Source organism: Oncorhynchus clarkii, chromosome 10 (assembly GCF_045791955.1).
Source record: "Oncorhynchus clarkii lewisi isolate Uvic-CL-2024 chromosome 10, UVic_Ocla_1.0, whole genome shotgun sequence".
NCBI classification, from domain to species: domain Eukaryota; kingdom Metazoa; phylum Chordata; class Actinopteri; order Salmoniformes; family Salmonidae; genus Oncorhynchus; species Oncorhynchus clarkii.
Window position 1 is genome coordinate 42951387 of NC_092156.1, and position 12725 is coordinate 42964111.

General features: G+C 41.3%; 1 protein-coding gene across 1 annotated transcript in view; it reads right to left on the reverse strand.

Moving 5' to 3' along the window:
- LOC139418544 (nuclear protein AMMECR1-like) overlaps nucleotides 1-7222 on the reverse strand; it is a 32857-nt gene extending 25635 nt beyond the window's left edge. Inside the window, exon 1 of the mRNA XM_071168094.1 lies at nucleotides 5588-7222. Within this exon, the coding sequence (XP_071024195.1) occupies nucleotides 5588-6033 (446 nt within the window). The 5' untranslated portion in view covers nucleotides 6034-7222. The remainder of the gene's footprint in view (nucleotides 1-5587) is intronic.
- Between the last annotated feature and the right edge of the window lie 5503 nt (nucleotides 7223-12725).

Sequence of the window (12725 nt, forward strand, 5' to 3'; positions counted from 1 at the left end):
TTGCTATTCAATACAAACATTAGCATAAAGATGTCAACTGCGTTAAAATAGATAGAAACAGTGGGGCTTTCAATTCATTGTCTTCATAGATGGACAGAGATTGCAGAGAGCACTCTATATTAGTACCATACTAATGTCAGAACCGAGTGGAGGGGCTGGAACCGTGTGTATTATGTTGCCTCCTGCAAACAACCACCTCTGGGTGATCAATTCCCCATTTAAGAATTTATAACCTTAAAAAAATATGAATGTATGAGATGCCTTTTACTGAAGTAAAACAGCCCAGCATGCACCGAGTGGACAGAACATTAGGAACACCTTCCTGATATTGAGTTCCACCCCCTTTTGCCCCCAGTACAGCGACACAAATTCTACAAGTCGTTTAAAGCGTTCCACTGGGATGCTGGCCAATGTCGATGTCGACTCCCATGCTTCCAACAGGTCGCTGGATGTCCTTTGGGTGGTGGACCATTTTTGATACAAACGGGAAACTGTTGCGCGTGAAAAGAACGACAACGCAGCTGGGTTTGTGCCTGCACCTACTACTATAGCCCGTTCAAAGTTACTTTAAATCTTTTGAGTTGCCCATTCACCCTCTGAATGGAACACATACACAATCCATGTCTCAATCGTCTCAAGGCTTAAAAATGATTCTTTAACCTGTCTCCTCCCCTTCATCTACACTGATTTGTTGTGGACTTAACAAGTGACATCAATAAAGGATCATAGCGTTCACCTGGTCAGTCTGTCATGGAAAGAACAGTTCCTAATGCTATATACACAAGTGGATTTTTGTTCGGGTTTTGTTGAGTCTTTCCAGAACAGTGGAACTGGATATAAAATAATAATTTCACGGGGGAATTTCCCTTTGAAGGAAAATACAACAAAAAGCTGGGTTTCCAACCTCCAACCCCAACCATCTACCACTCCATGCTTGGATTTTCAGTCCCATTTCCTGACATCAGGCAGAACTTTCCTTTGACCTCGAAATCCAGAGACAGTGGGCATCCGACAGATCAACGGATTACAGTGCATTATCCCCATGGCCCTGAGCATTAGCTGCTTCATGTCACACTCAAAGAACATACTGATTCAGACTATTCTTCATCGTGCTTGGGTGAATACAGAGTATGACAACATACACAAGATGTTGGTTATAGCGTTACACACGAGCTGAAAACTGGACTTCAGAATCAAGGGAAAATACCCTTCAATTCAATAGACCAATAGCAACCCGGATACTCTCACTAATATGTATGTAAGTATGTATGTATGCATGTGTATATACACACACACACACACACACACACACACATTAGACCTCTCAAGAAATCCCTGTGCTTGTAAACTGAGAAATGGGGATCACGTGTCCAACTGTCAACCAATTGCTCTACTCCTCTATCCAACATGACAAAAATGGCATATACTTTCATGTGATCCGGCGTATGCATTTGTGTGAGAGGGAGAGGAGAGATAAATATGTTATATGCACTCTTTCCCTTGCATATCTATAGAAACGCCAGGCAATTTCCAAAAGGAATGATGATAAAAGGTGGGATGCAGAAACCTGTATCTACAGCGCATTTGGGAAGTATTGTGTGTAGAGTGATAAGGAAAAACAATGTAATACATTTTCGAATAAGGCTGTAACGTAACAAAATGTGGGAAAAGTCCAGGGGTCTGAATACTTTCTGAAGGCAGTGTAGGCGCACAGCATTTGCCATAATAAAAATAAAAAAATTCAAGACTGGACGCATAACAATGTTTTGAGCTGCATGTTGATGTCTAGATGTTCTATAAAGAAGAAAACAATGTTGAAATAAATGGAATCGATAGTTTGTCTCCAGGCCTCCCATTTATGAAGTTTCAAACATCTAGAAATACATAGGATACTTTCAAATGACGGCACAGCAGCGCTAATATTCTAGTTAACAGACTGTAGACAGAATCACCGTGAAATGTATATGGTAGCAACAATGCATCAATGATTTGGGGGCCATTTGGGGTTTTGTGCAAAAGCTGTCAAACCCGTTTTTTGACTAGCAGGACATATAAGAAACAATATGTCACAAGATACAAAATTATCACAGTGACTAAGGTATTATTTGGGATGGTGATGCGACCACAATATTCTATCCTTTATTCATATATTACCATAACAGAATGTATTCATCCCAACACATTTAAACTGCAAAAAGGCAGCTCAGACATATTTGATTTGAAAATTACTTATCTGCTAAAATATGGTCTTGCACACTAGTATGCAGAGAATACTTCTGAGTTATCTGTAATGGCCAATTACCATTTTAACAGCCTTAGAGGAGAAAAGTACATTCACATCGCAATAAAAATAGCATCTCAATGTTTACTGTGAGCAAGGCCACCATGACAACAGCCCCCTAAAGCCACACTGGCTATTAGGTTGGCAGTAATAACTGATGACAATAGAAGGGAAAGGGGATACCTAAATCAGTGTAACGACTAAATACATTCAACCAAAACGTGTCTTCCGCATTTAACCCAACCCCTCAAATCAGTGAGATGATGCCTTAAATCGACATCATCCGCGCCTGGGGAGAAATTGTTGCTGGGCGTTGACGTCCTTGCTCAGGGCAGAAAGGAAGATTTTTCCATCTTTCCAGCACGGGAATTCCAACCAGCGACCTTTCGGTTACTGGCCAAACACTCATAACTGCTAGGCTACCTTCTGCCCCAATAACGTAGGCCTAAGTGTGTAGGCTAAACTGGGACCAGGAACACCAAGGGTCCCCACACCACAAAAAAAATATGTTTGAGCACCAAACCTGTAATTTCGAAATGTTGTTGTGCATCAGCAATTCGCCTCTTGTTATGTCAGTCACTCAGTTATCCCATATCAGCTAACATTTTATAGATGACTAGGTAAGTTAGTCTAGCCAGCGATCTAAACTTTGTAGTAATCATGGCTGAATTACTGACCGAGCACACAAGGCCTAGAGGCCCTGACCTCCAGGGGCCCCCATTGTATTTGTTCGTCACTCACTCGGATGGCATAAGTCATGGAAAAATATGGCATTAGATGTATTTTGTCTTCCAAGTCAGTAATTGAGAAAGTATCACCAAGTAAAAAGGTTGGTTGAAAATTCTGTGCTACGGTTAATAGTACCTACCTAATAAAATGCTTATCGGCCAGCTGGAACAGTAATAATGGTCTGACTAGGCAATATTTTTAAATAGCTAGCCTACCTTATGCCTTGAGTTTAGGACAACTGTATTGCACTATCATAACCCAAAGGCTATTAATCCATTGTTTGTGTTATGTCTTTGTAAACAAGCAATGTACAGTATAGCAATGTACAGTATTGATAAAATGTCACTATAAAACACATTTTATCAACACAATAAAAAATTGCAATACACATCCTATCGGCACCTAGGTATTGTGATATCTTGAGGTCCCTGGCAATTCCCAGCCCTAGTGCATGCACGTGGTTCACATTTTCTATTAGTTTTTAATAAAATCTCTGGGGTTGCCAAATCTACCTACAGTCAATTTGTACTTTGAGGTTTTAACTTAAAACATGTGGAAAAAGACCTTTCAGAAAATAATTGTTTTGTGTGAGAGTACAACAGCTTGCTCCAGGGTTCAGTGTCAGCAGTTTCACAAATAAAGTAACGGTATGCCCAATCTAACAAAATAAAACATCTGTTGGCATGAGTTACTGGCTTTGTTACTCACTTTAAGCGAACTACCACAGCTAGTGTCCAGTTGAACTAGCTAGCAAGCCAATTTCTTAAAGCGGAAATCTGCAGTTTAAACGATAACAAACCAACCATACCCGTTTCGTTTAACCCAATGAGTCCCACCGCAAAGTGTTGGAATTCTAACCCATTTTAAACATTGTGTGTTTAAGCTAAAGACTTATGGGTAACATTGGATTAGTCAATTTCTTCTGCATCCATAGATACCAACCAATAGCCTGTGTGATTCACAGGGGCTGAGCTAGAGCTGTGTTTGTGAGAAAAGGGCAGATCCCGAAAGGGGCCCTGTGCCGGGTCTTTTTACAAAAACGTCTGTAAAGTTCGAATGATTTGAACTATAAACTATTAAAAGATATCTATGAAAAGCAGAGACTGCCACAAACACGCAAATGGTTTGCTCTACGAGCTACACAACAGTTGTTAGAAGGTTAGGGGTTATTCTACATAGAAGATCAAAGGAAATCACAGGAAAAAGTGCTATTGTCTCAGAGCAATACGTATGAGACCTCCTAAGCCTGTGTTAACCTCAAACCTTATTTTCGATATTTATTACAAAACCCTATTCATTCGACATTAATTTATCCCATAGGGATGGCTGTACGAACCAGAGGTAACTCATTTCCGGGTTTTATAACTGCAAGCTGGCGAGCTCTATAAACCAACATAGTTGCTGTCGCAAACTCCACACAGTTGTCACTGACTAGTTTTATATTCATGTCCCTGTGAACAAACAATTTATGTACTTACAGCATTCGTATAAATACATTTTTATCAGGTTTTCGGGAACATATTTTTTTAATTGACATTTCTCACTAAAACTCATGAATGCAACTACTTGTGTGTTATACTTGTTGTCCTGAAGAAAGAAAAATGTAAAACATGGGCTGGACATAGATATACATGAAAATCAAATATTTGCTGAGGTCTCGGGACTGATAGGGTTAATAAAAGATGAGGGATGGGGCTGGAGAAATATAACCACTCAAATTCATAGACAGCTATTGATAAAAGGTCTGACCATCAATGATAACAAATGTATAGGTTTAACCATGTTTTGTGGCCATACAGTGTTAGTTTAGATTGACTTTGTTTACAAACATTGCCGTAAAACAACTTATATTTTGGGTTCTGGTGAGGTATGACAGTTGAACTTAGCTCATACGGCATTTCTAAGTTATATTCTTCAGGAATCAATGGGTACATAATTATTTTATTAGTCCAAAAATGTACAAAGCAACTGCAGATGGCCCCTTTAACGTTTCCCTGTGCTAGCTGGCTAACCTGAATGCTGGCTACTCAGACAGCGGCAACTAGCGCGCTAGCCATATAGCTAACAAACAAGTTCGCTATCAACATTCCAGAGCTCCATGTTAGATGACGGAATATAATCTAGCAGCTTCATTTTCAAAAAATAAATAAAGTGACAAACACACCACGCGCTGCGTGGGGTTTTCCAAACTTTCTCAACTGGGAAGTTGCAACGCTCGCCCTTCCTGTCTACCAAGCTAACTTATCCATGAATGCTAACTAGCTACTTTTTTTTCTTTGTTGAGCTAGCTAGCAGACGTTAGCTAGCATCCATGAGCACCACACCACCTAGTGAAAATAACTTATCCAAGTAGCAGCAGCAATATATTAACTTCCCAACGTTGCATAATTCAAAAAACAGACTGTTATTAAACTGCCACATTGTAATTGTTTCGTTATCGGATGTAACTGGCTGGCTAGCTAAGAACATTAGATACAATACTAGCTATCTTAACTAGACAGTCGATGATAATGTTCACAATAGCACCGGTAGTTAACTACCAAGCTAGCTGGCTAACAACATAATAATATAACTTACTAGGGATCGTTTGTAAACCTGGGTGTTCGGGGAGGTTGGTATCCATACAGGTGGCAATAAAGCACGTCGAAACAGAAGCAGCACATCTCCGCTGAAACAACCATCTTCCTGCCTCCACTTCCCGAACCACATCCCGGGCTAAGATTCGGAGAGATGCCAGTTGAGTTGTAGCCTCCTGGGGCTGGGGACAATGCGTTGGTGCTACTACTACTACCCCCAGGACCCCCCAGGCCGTTCACTCGATTCATGTTCCCTGCCACCACAGTCGAGGAGGAACCAATCCCCAAGTCCGAGCCACAATGTCCGGTCCCTACCACCCCGTTACCCGCCCCCACCCCGCCAGGACCCCCCGACCCGGGGGATCCCGACAGCTTCTGCTTCTTCACCCCGCAGCACCCAGCCGCCATCTTGGAACAATCTGCACCGACACACCGCTTCCGACCCATCACCGTCAACGCGGGAGGGGTGGGTGGAAACGCGGACCAGACGTAAAAATCCCACTGCGTTAATACGTACGATGGACAATGCCCCACTTTCCCTTTTTTGTCGGGCGACGTTATATTCGATATAAAGAGACCGCAATGTCACCCTAACTCTGCCTTTAAAAAAATACGTGCCTTACGCAAAATCCTTAAGTGTTTTCTTTTAGAAGACAGCACTGGACCACTTCAAATGTTTCGATTGATCTCAGATATTGTCCAAAATACAGGCCTCTTCTTCGGAACACGATAACCACCGAAGTGATTTCACAAAGCAATCTTTCTCTCGAATAATACAGGAACTAATTCACTAGCTACCCAACAGAGAGACCACAGACTTTGATACAGTTAGCTAGCTAATTAGCTAGTTAACTAGACAGCCAGTAGCCAGATGTGGAGCTGTGACAGCTACTGACTGCACTGCACCCCCAGCAGCACAGAGAATCCTTTTTGTGTGGGAGTCGGGAGCTTGAGTACGCAGGACCCATACGCTTTAGCACGAATAGTACATTACGCTTCGCACCATGTAGCTTAACATTGCACCAGATGTTTACTTTCATCCGAACTTCTTGCTAGACAACTGACCCAATGTGTTGCAGCTCCAAACGTCAAGTCGACGCAAAGTAAAATGGCATTTGGCTATGCAGTTTGATCCATCATCAGACAGCGTCAGCGCTGACCAAGTCATTTCAACAAACCAGCTGATCAGTTTGCACCTGTATTTTGTGTCAGTTCTCGGACAGTTTCAAAAATCTTATTTAAACCCCAGCGTCATATCAGCGCTGAAAGTTAGCTGTAGATTTGCTTTGGACCTTGTCATCCGTCGAATGTAATACATTTTGATAGAGCAGCATTCTATTCCAACTCTGAAATCCTCGGGGTTTGGTTACTCTAGCTCTTCACAGCGGCTACCATTAGCCTCTGTGATGTTCGGGGAGGGGAATGTGATCATCTGTCGTCACTGATATTCACAGCGATAGAACACGGGTTAGTAATAAATATCGTTCGTATTCTCAACGCCGAAATAAGATCCAGGAAATGTTTTGAAATGGTTTCCTACGCATAATGCGTATAGTCTCACAGTATCTTCTGTCTGTCAAATCTGAATTCTTGCTGCGAATTACGCAAAGAAAATTGCTGCGTGCGCTATCCACCTCAGCTTCTAATCAACTCGGCCTCAACCGCGTAAGGATATATATTTTACAATTTATGCTTCTTTAGACAATTTGTATCCATCTTCTCTACGAGAAAGAAAACATGCATCCCTTTAAATACATTTCGTTGTAGTCGGATAATGTGCTGTCAGCCCTTCTTGCCTGCCATGAAGTCACATCAGCTGCAGTTAATGTCTCTGCTACTCCAGAATCGACTTGCCACGCCAGGGATTTTGGAATAGCAGACTTGGATAATGGATTCGATTGCTCTCACAATACCATATTAAAATGGGAAACACTCTTTTCATTCCACTTCGATATCGAAGTGTCTTTTTAGTAGTGGGTTCGGAGAACTTACGCAGCAGGTTAGAATAATTAACGTGGCAGGTTGGATAGTAGACTGAGGTTAAGGTTAGGAAAAGGTTAGGTTTAGCGAAAATTATATCCTAACTTGCTACGAACGTCACTTTGTATCGAAGTTGCGTGAAAAATGACCAATATCAAAATACCAATGTAGGCTACTCCAAATATTGCTTGGTCCCCTCCATGCTGTTCAAGTAACCAACCAAAATGTCAGAGTGCCTCTTTATTACATTGGTGTTATAGGCAGGTACAGTGTGATACTTAGTGTTACGTAAGGTGGTACATAGACATACCTGCCTGGTTTTAGGCTATAAAGCGTTACAGTTGTGCCGAAATTCATATTTTCGGCTTTGCCAGTTGTTGGGGTTTTAGCACAGCAGCAGGTGTGAATTAGTTATCTAATGAGTTCTAGCCCGTCAGTCGTGTTGTTGTTGTTACGAACGAGGGTCTGCGGGACAGGGACGGATCAGCTTTATATTGGGAAAGTGTCCTTATAATTTACCCAACAGATGACAACAGTAAGATCACAACACCCAAGACCCCTTCAATCATAGTGAGAGTGATATCAAAGTCAGACATGCTTGCCCTAAAAGTGTAGGTACACATCACTGCAGATGGCTAGCTGCTTGAGTCAGTCCTTAAAATGGAGGATGACAGTGAGGTTTCTCAGCGCTCAGCAGATAAAGACGCAGCAGGTTTGGAGAGAACACATGCAGTGCCCTCTAAACTGCTAGGCAGAATTAACATCAGCTTGAAACCCCAAATTACTTTGCACCGTACTGCCCATCTTCATTTGAACTACTGTATATTGCAAATGGTTATTTGCGAGAGCAGCAAACTATACTTGCTACAATGTGCTGGCCACCCCCTGGTCCCAGAACAAATCATTGATTGAGAAGTTAATGGTATTTTTGGAAGTTTGTCTCATCTGTAGTCAGGTTAGAATCCTGATATGACAGGGTGATAGCCCAATGAAATGTTTCTACATGCACAAGTGATAAATTAGCAAGAAGATTGGAGTAGAATTGTACTCAATGAAGTATACACTGAGTTTACAAAACGTGTCATTCCATGACAGACTGACCAGGTGAATCCATGTGAAAGCTATGATCCCTTATTGATGTCATTTTTAAATCTACTTCAATCAGTGGCAATGAAGGGGAGGAGACAGGTTAAAGAATGATTTTAAGCCTTGATACAATTGAGACATGGATTGTGTGTGTTTCATTCGGAGCGTGAATGGGCAAGACAAAATATTGAAGTGCCTTTGAACGGGTTAGGCACACCGGTTTTGTCAAGTACTGCAACGCTGCTGGGTTTTTCACACCCAACAGTTTCCCGTCTGTATCAAGAATGGTCCACCACCCAAAGAACATCTAAAAAGGGGGAGGCTTGCAAGCCGAAGAACACCATCCCAAACGTGAAGCACAGGGTGGTAGCGTCATGTTGTGGGGGGTGCTTTGCTGCAGGAGAGACTGGTGCACTTCAAAATAAATGGCATCATGAGGAAAATTACATGGATATCTAGAAGCAACATCTCAAGACATCAGTCAGGAAGTTAAAGCTTGGTCGCAAATGGACAATGACCCCAAGCATACTTCTAAAGTTGTTGCAAAATGGCTTAAGGACAACAAAGTCAAGGTATTGGAGTGGCCATCACAAAGCCCTACAAAACCTCAATCCCATAGAAAAGTTGTGGGCAGAATTAAAAGCGTGTGCGAGCAAGGAGGCCTACAAACCCCACTCAGTTACACCAGCTGTCAGGAGGATGGGCCAAAACTCACCCAACTTATTGTGGGAGGCTAGTGGAAGGCTACCCGAAACATTTGACCCAAGTTAAACAACTTAAAAGGCAATGCTACCAAGTACTAGTTGAGTGTGTAAACTTCTGACCCACTGGGAATGTGATGAAATAAATGAAAACTGAAATAATTATCTACTATTATTCTGACATTTCACATTCTGAAAATAAAGTGATGAGCCTAACTGACCTAAAACAAGGGATTTTTGCTTTGATTAAATGTCAGGAATTGTGAAAACTTAATTTAAATGTATTTCTAAGGTATGTAAACTTCCAACTTCAATTGTATATACACATTTGGAAGGTTAACCCTCGCCCCATTCTGACGTCCTGAGCAGGTTTTCATCAAGGATCTCTCTGTACTTTGCTTCGTTCATCTTTCCCTCGATCCTGCCACTGAAAAACATCCCCACAGCATGATGCCACCACCATGCTTTACCGTGCAAGATTTCCTCCAGGTGTGACGCTTGGCATTCAGGCCAGATAGTTTAATCTTGGTTTCAACAGACCAGAGAATCTTGTTTCTCATGGTGGTAGAATCTTTAGGTGCCTTTTGGCAAACACCAAGCGGGCTGACATGTGTCTTTTACTGAAGAGTGGCTTCGGTCTGGTAACTCTACCATAAAGGCCTGATTGGTGAAGTGCTGCAGAGATGGGAGAACCTTCCAGAAGGACAACCATCTCCAAAGAGGAACTCTGGAGCTCTGTCAGAGTAACCATCGGGATCTTGGTCACTAACCTGACTAAGGTCCTTCTCCCCCGATTGCTCAGTTTGGACGGGCGGCCAGCTCTGGGAAATTTTGGTGGTTCCAAACTTCTTCCATTTAAGAATGATAGAGGCCACTGTTCTTGAGGACCTTCAGTGCTGCATACATTTTTTTTTGTACCCTTCCCTGTGTTGGAGCTCTACGGACAATTCCTTCAACCTTAAGGCTTGGTTTTTGCTGACATGCACTGTCAACTGTTGGTCCTTATATAGACAGGTGTGCTCCTTTCCAAATCATGTCCAGTCAATTTAATTTACCACAGGTGGACTCCAATCAAGTTGCAGCAACATCTCAAGGATGTTCAATGGAAACAGGATGCACCTTAGCTCAATTTCGAGTCAAAGGGTCTGAATAATTAAGTAAATATAGTATGTTATTTTTAATACATTTGCAAACTTTTCTAATAACCTGTTTTTGCTTTGTCATTATGGGGTATTGTCGATTTGACGATTAAAAAATATATACATTTTAGAATAAGGCTGTAACGTAACAAAATATGGAAAAAGTCAAGGGGTCTGAATATTTTCCGAAGGCACCTTATATTGTCCCTTAATATAATCTGTACTACACCTAGAATTTCTTCCCTATGTGGAAGATAGGTGAATTGCAACAGTACTAGGCTGCATTCAAAACAAAATTTCCCCCATATATAAATTAATTTGGTGACCGACTTTGAATACCACCGATTTAGAGGGTGGCCAAAATTGTCCATCTCTCAGATATTGATTTAATGTGACGCATGTCATCACGAAAAACAATGATTGTCCCAGGAGACATAGGTTCAACATTTTTAGGTATTTAAACAGTTAAAATTATTCTCCTGTAGGCATTGTCGGTCTCTTGCATGCAGTTGAAAAGGCAGCATTCTCCACATTCCAGGAAGGTACATGTGATTCTCTGGTGCTTGCCTGAGGCATCTTTTAACAGTTAGACAGCTGCACAGAGGTAGTTTGACAAACACCAGATTGTGAATGTGCCAGATAGCATTCAGATTTCATGTGTTGTCCTCAAATTGGAAAGATGATTACCTGATAGTAAACAATTATTTGTTCTGCATTACTTGTCATACATTATACTTGTAGAACTGTAGACAAAGTAAACTGTTGATTATAGAAATTACTTCCAATAACATTACAATATGCACTTGTAACAGGCTCAAATATGGTTGTAATGGTGAACATTACTAAAATTAAAAGGGTAAGACAAGGCAGCAAGAAATGTTAGCTGACTAGATTATGTCTAGGAAATGTGAGCAACAGGCCTCCAGGTACTCTTAATTTTCAACTAATTTCCCCCATTAGGCATATGCCCCCACAGATGAGTCATACTTCTAATCTCTTCAAAGGCAGAGGGGCATGGTCCTCAATAACAATAGAGACCCAGACAGTCGGGTCATTAGATTCTAATTTACCCCCCCCCACACCTGACTAAATTAAAGCGTTTTACTCATCAACATGTAGGCTACAACATGTCCATATCTGGCAAGCTCTGGCAGCATTTACACATGCTGCCCCATTATGGGCAAAACAGCTGATCTGATTGGTGTAAAGACCAATTATTGGAAAAATATCCAAATTTGGGCTGCCTGTGTAAACGCAGCCTCAGAGGCACCCTGTCAACCAATTCAGACTTATCAGTGTGACAACTATCTCCATATTTCAATTGAGCTCCATTAATACTGATGTGTATACAAAACAGGATAAAATAGCATGTATGAATATTTAGATCACAATTCAAGCATGCTTGGCAGTTAGATGGACACTACCAACCAATAGTATTCCAAGTACACCGTCTGATGCTAAATTATGTGCCTCAGCAGTTCGCACTGTTGGCAACCTTCAGTAGAGGAAAGCCTTCCTGCCATTTCCAGATAAATCCAATGGTTGACTGGCTGCACAGCCTCATCGCCATTCATATATTCAGGTCAGGGAAGTAATCACACCTGAACTTAGAACTCGTTTGGATTTTCTGCAAACACTCACTGCATAATAAAATAACCTCTCCCTCATTCGCTCAAGCAAGAGCCATGTACAGATGCAACACAAACTTCAATATAAATTGCCTTCGGTCACCTATCAGATAGAACATATGGCTAGGTAGGCATAAACAGTCAAATAACACACTGCAATATTGGATGACGATAAAGAAACTAAATGCAAAATACAGCCAAATAAAATGTAAGAGTATTTGGGATGTGTATAACCAGGGCACAGTTATTTTTGTTGTTGCTTTAAAATGTTTCCAGACCTCGATCATCCAAATCACCCTGGGCCATTATCTATTTCAGCGTAAGGTATTTGGTTTTAAAGTGCTCTCAGACGCCATTTTGAATTTGGACCAAAGCTGCCCCTCTATAAAACCACATTGCTTTGACTGAGTCTTAAAATGGCAGCAGTTCAGAGTAGATGTCATGTTGACTATAGCATTAAAAAGGTTGGGAGCTGAGTGAAAACACTGCAATAGTCTTCAAATGGGAACGCTAACGACAATATTACAACGCTGATCCAGAATCCTTCATACTGAATGGGTGATAATGGGATTGGACAGATGTTTTTTTGTTAGACAACTGATTAA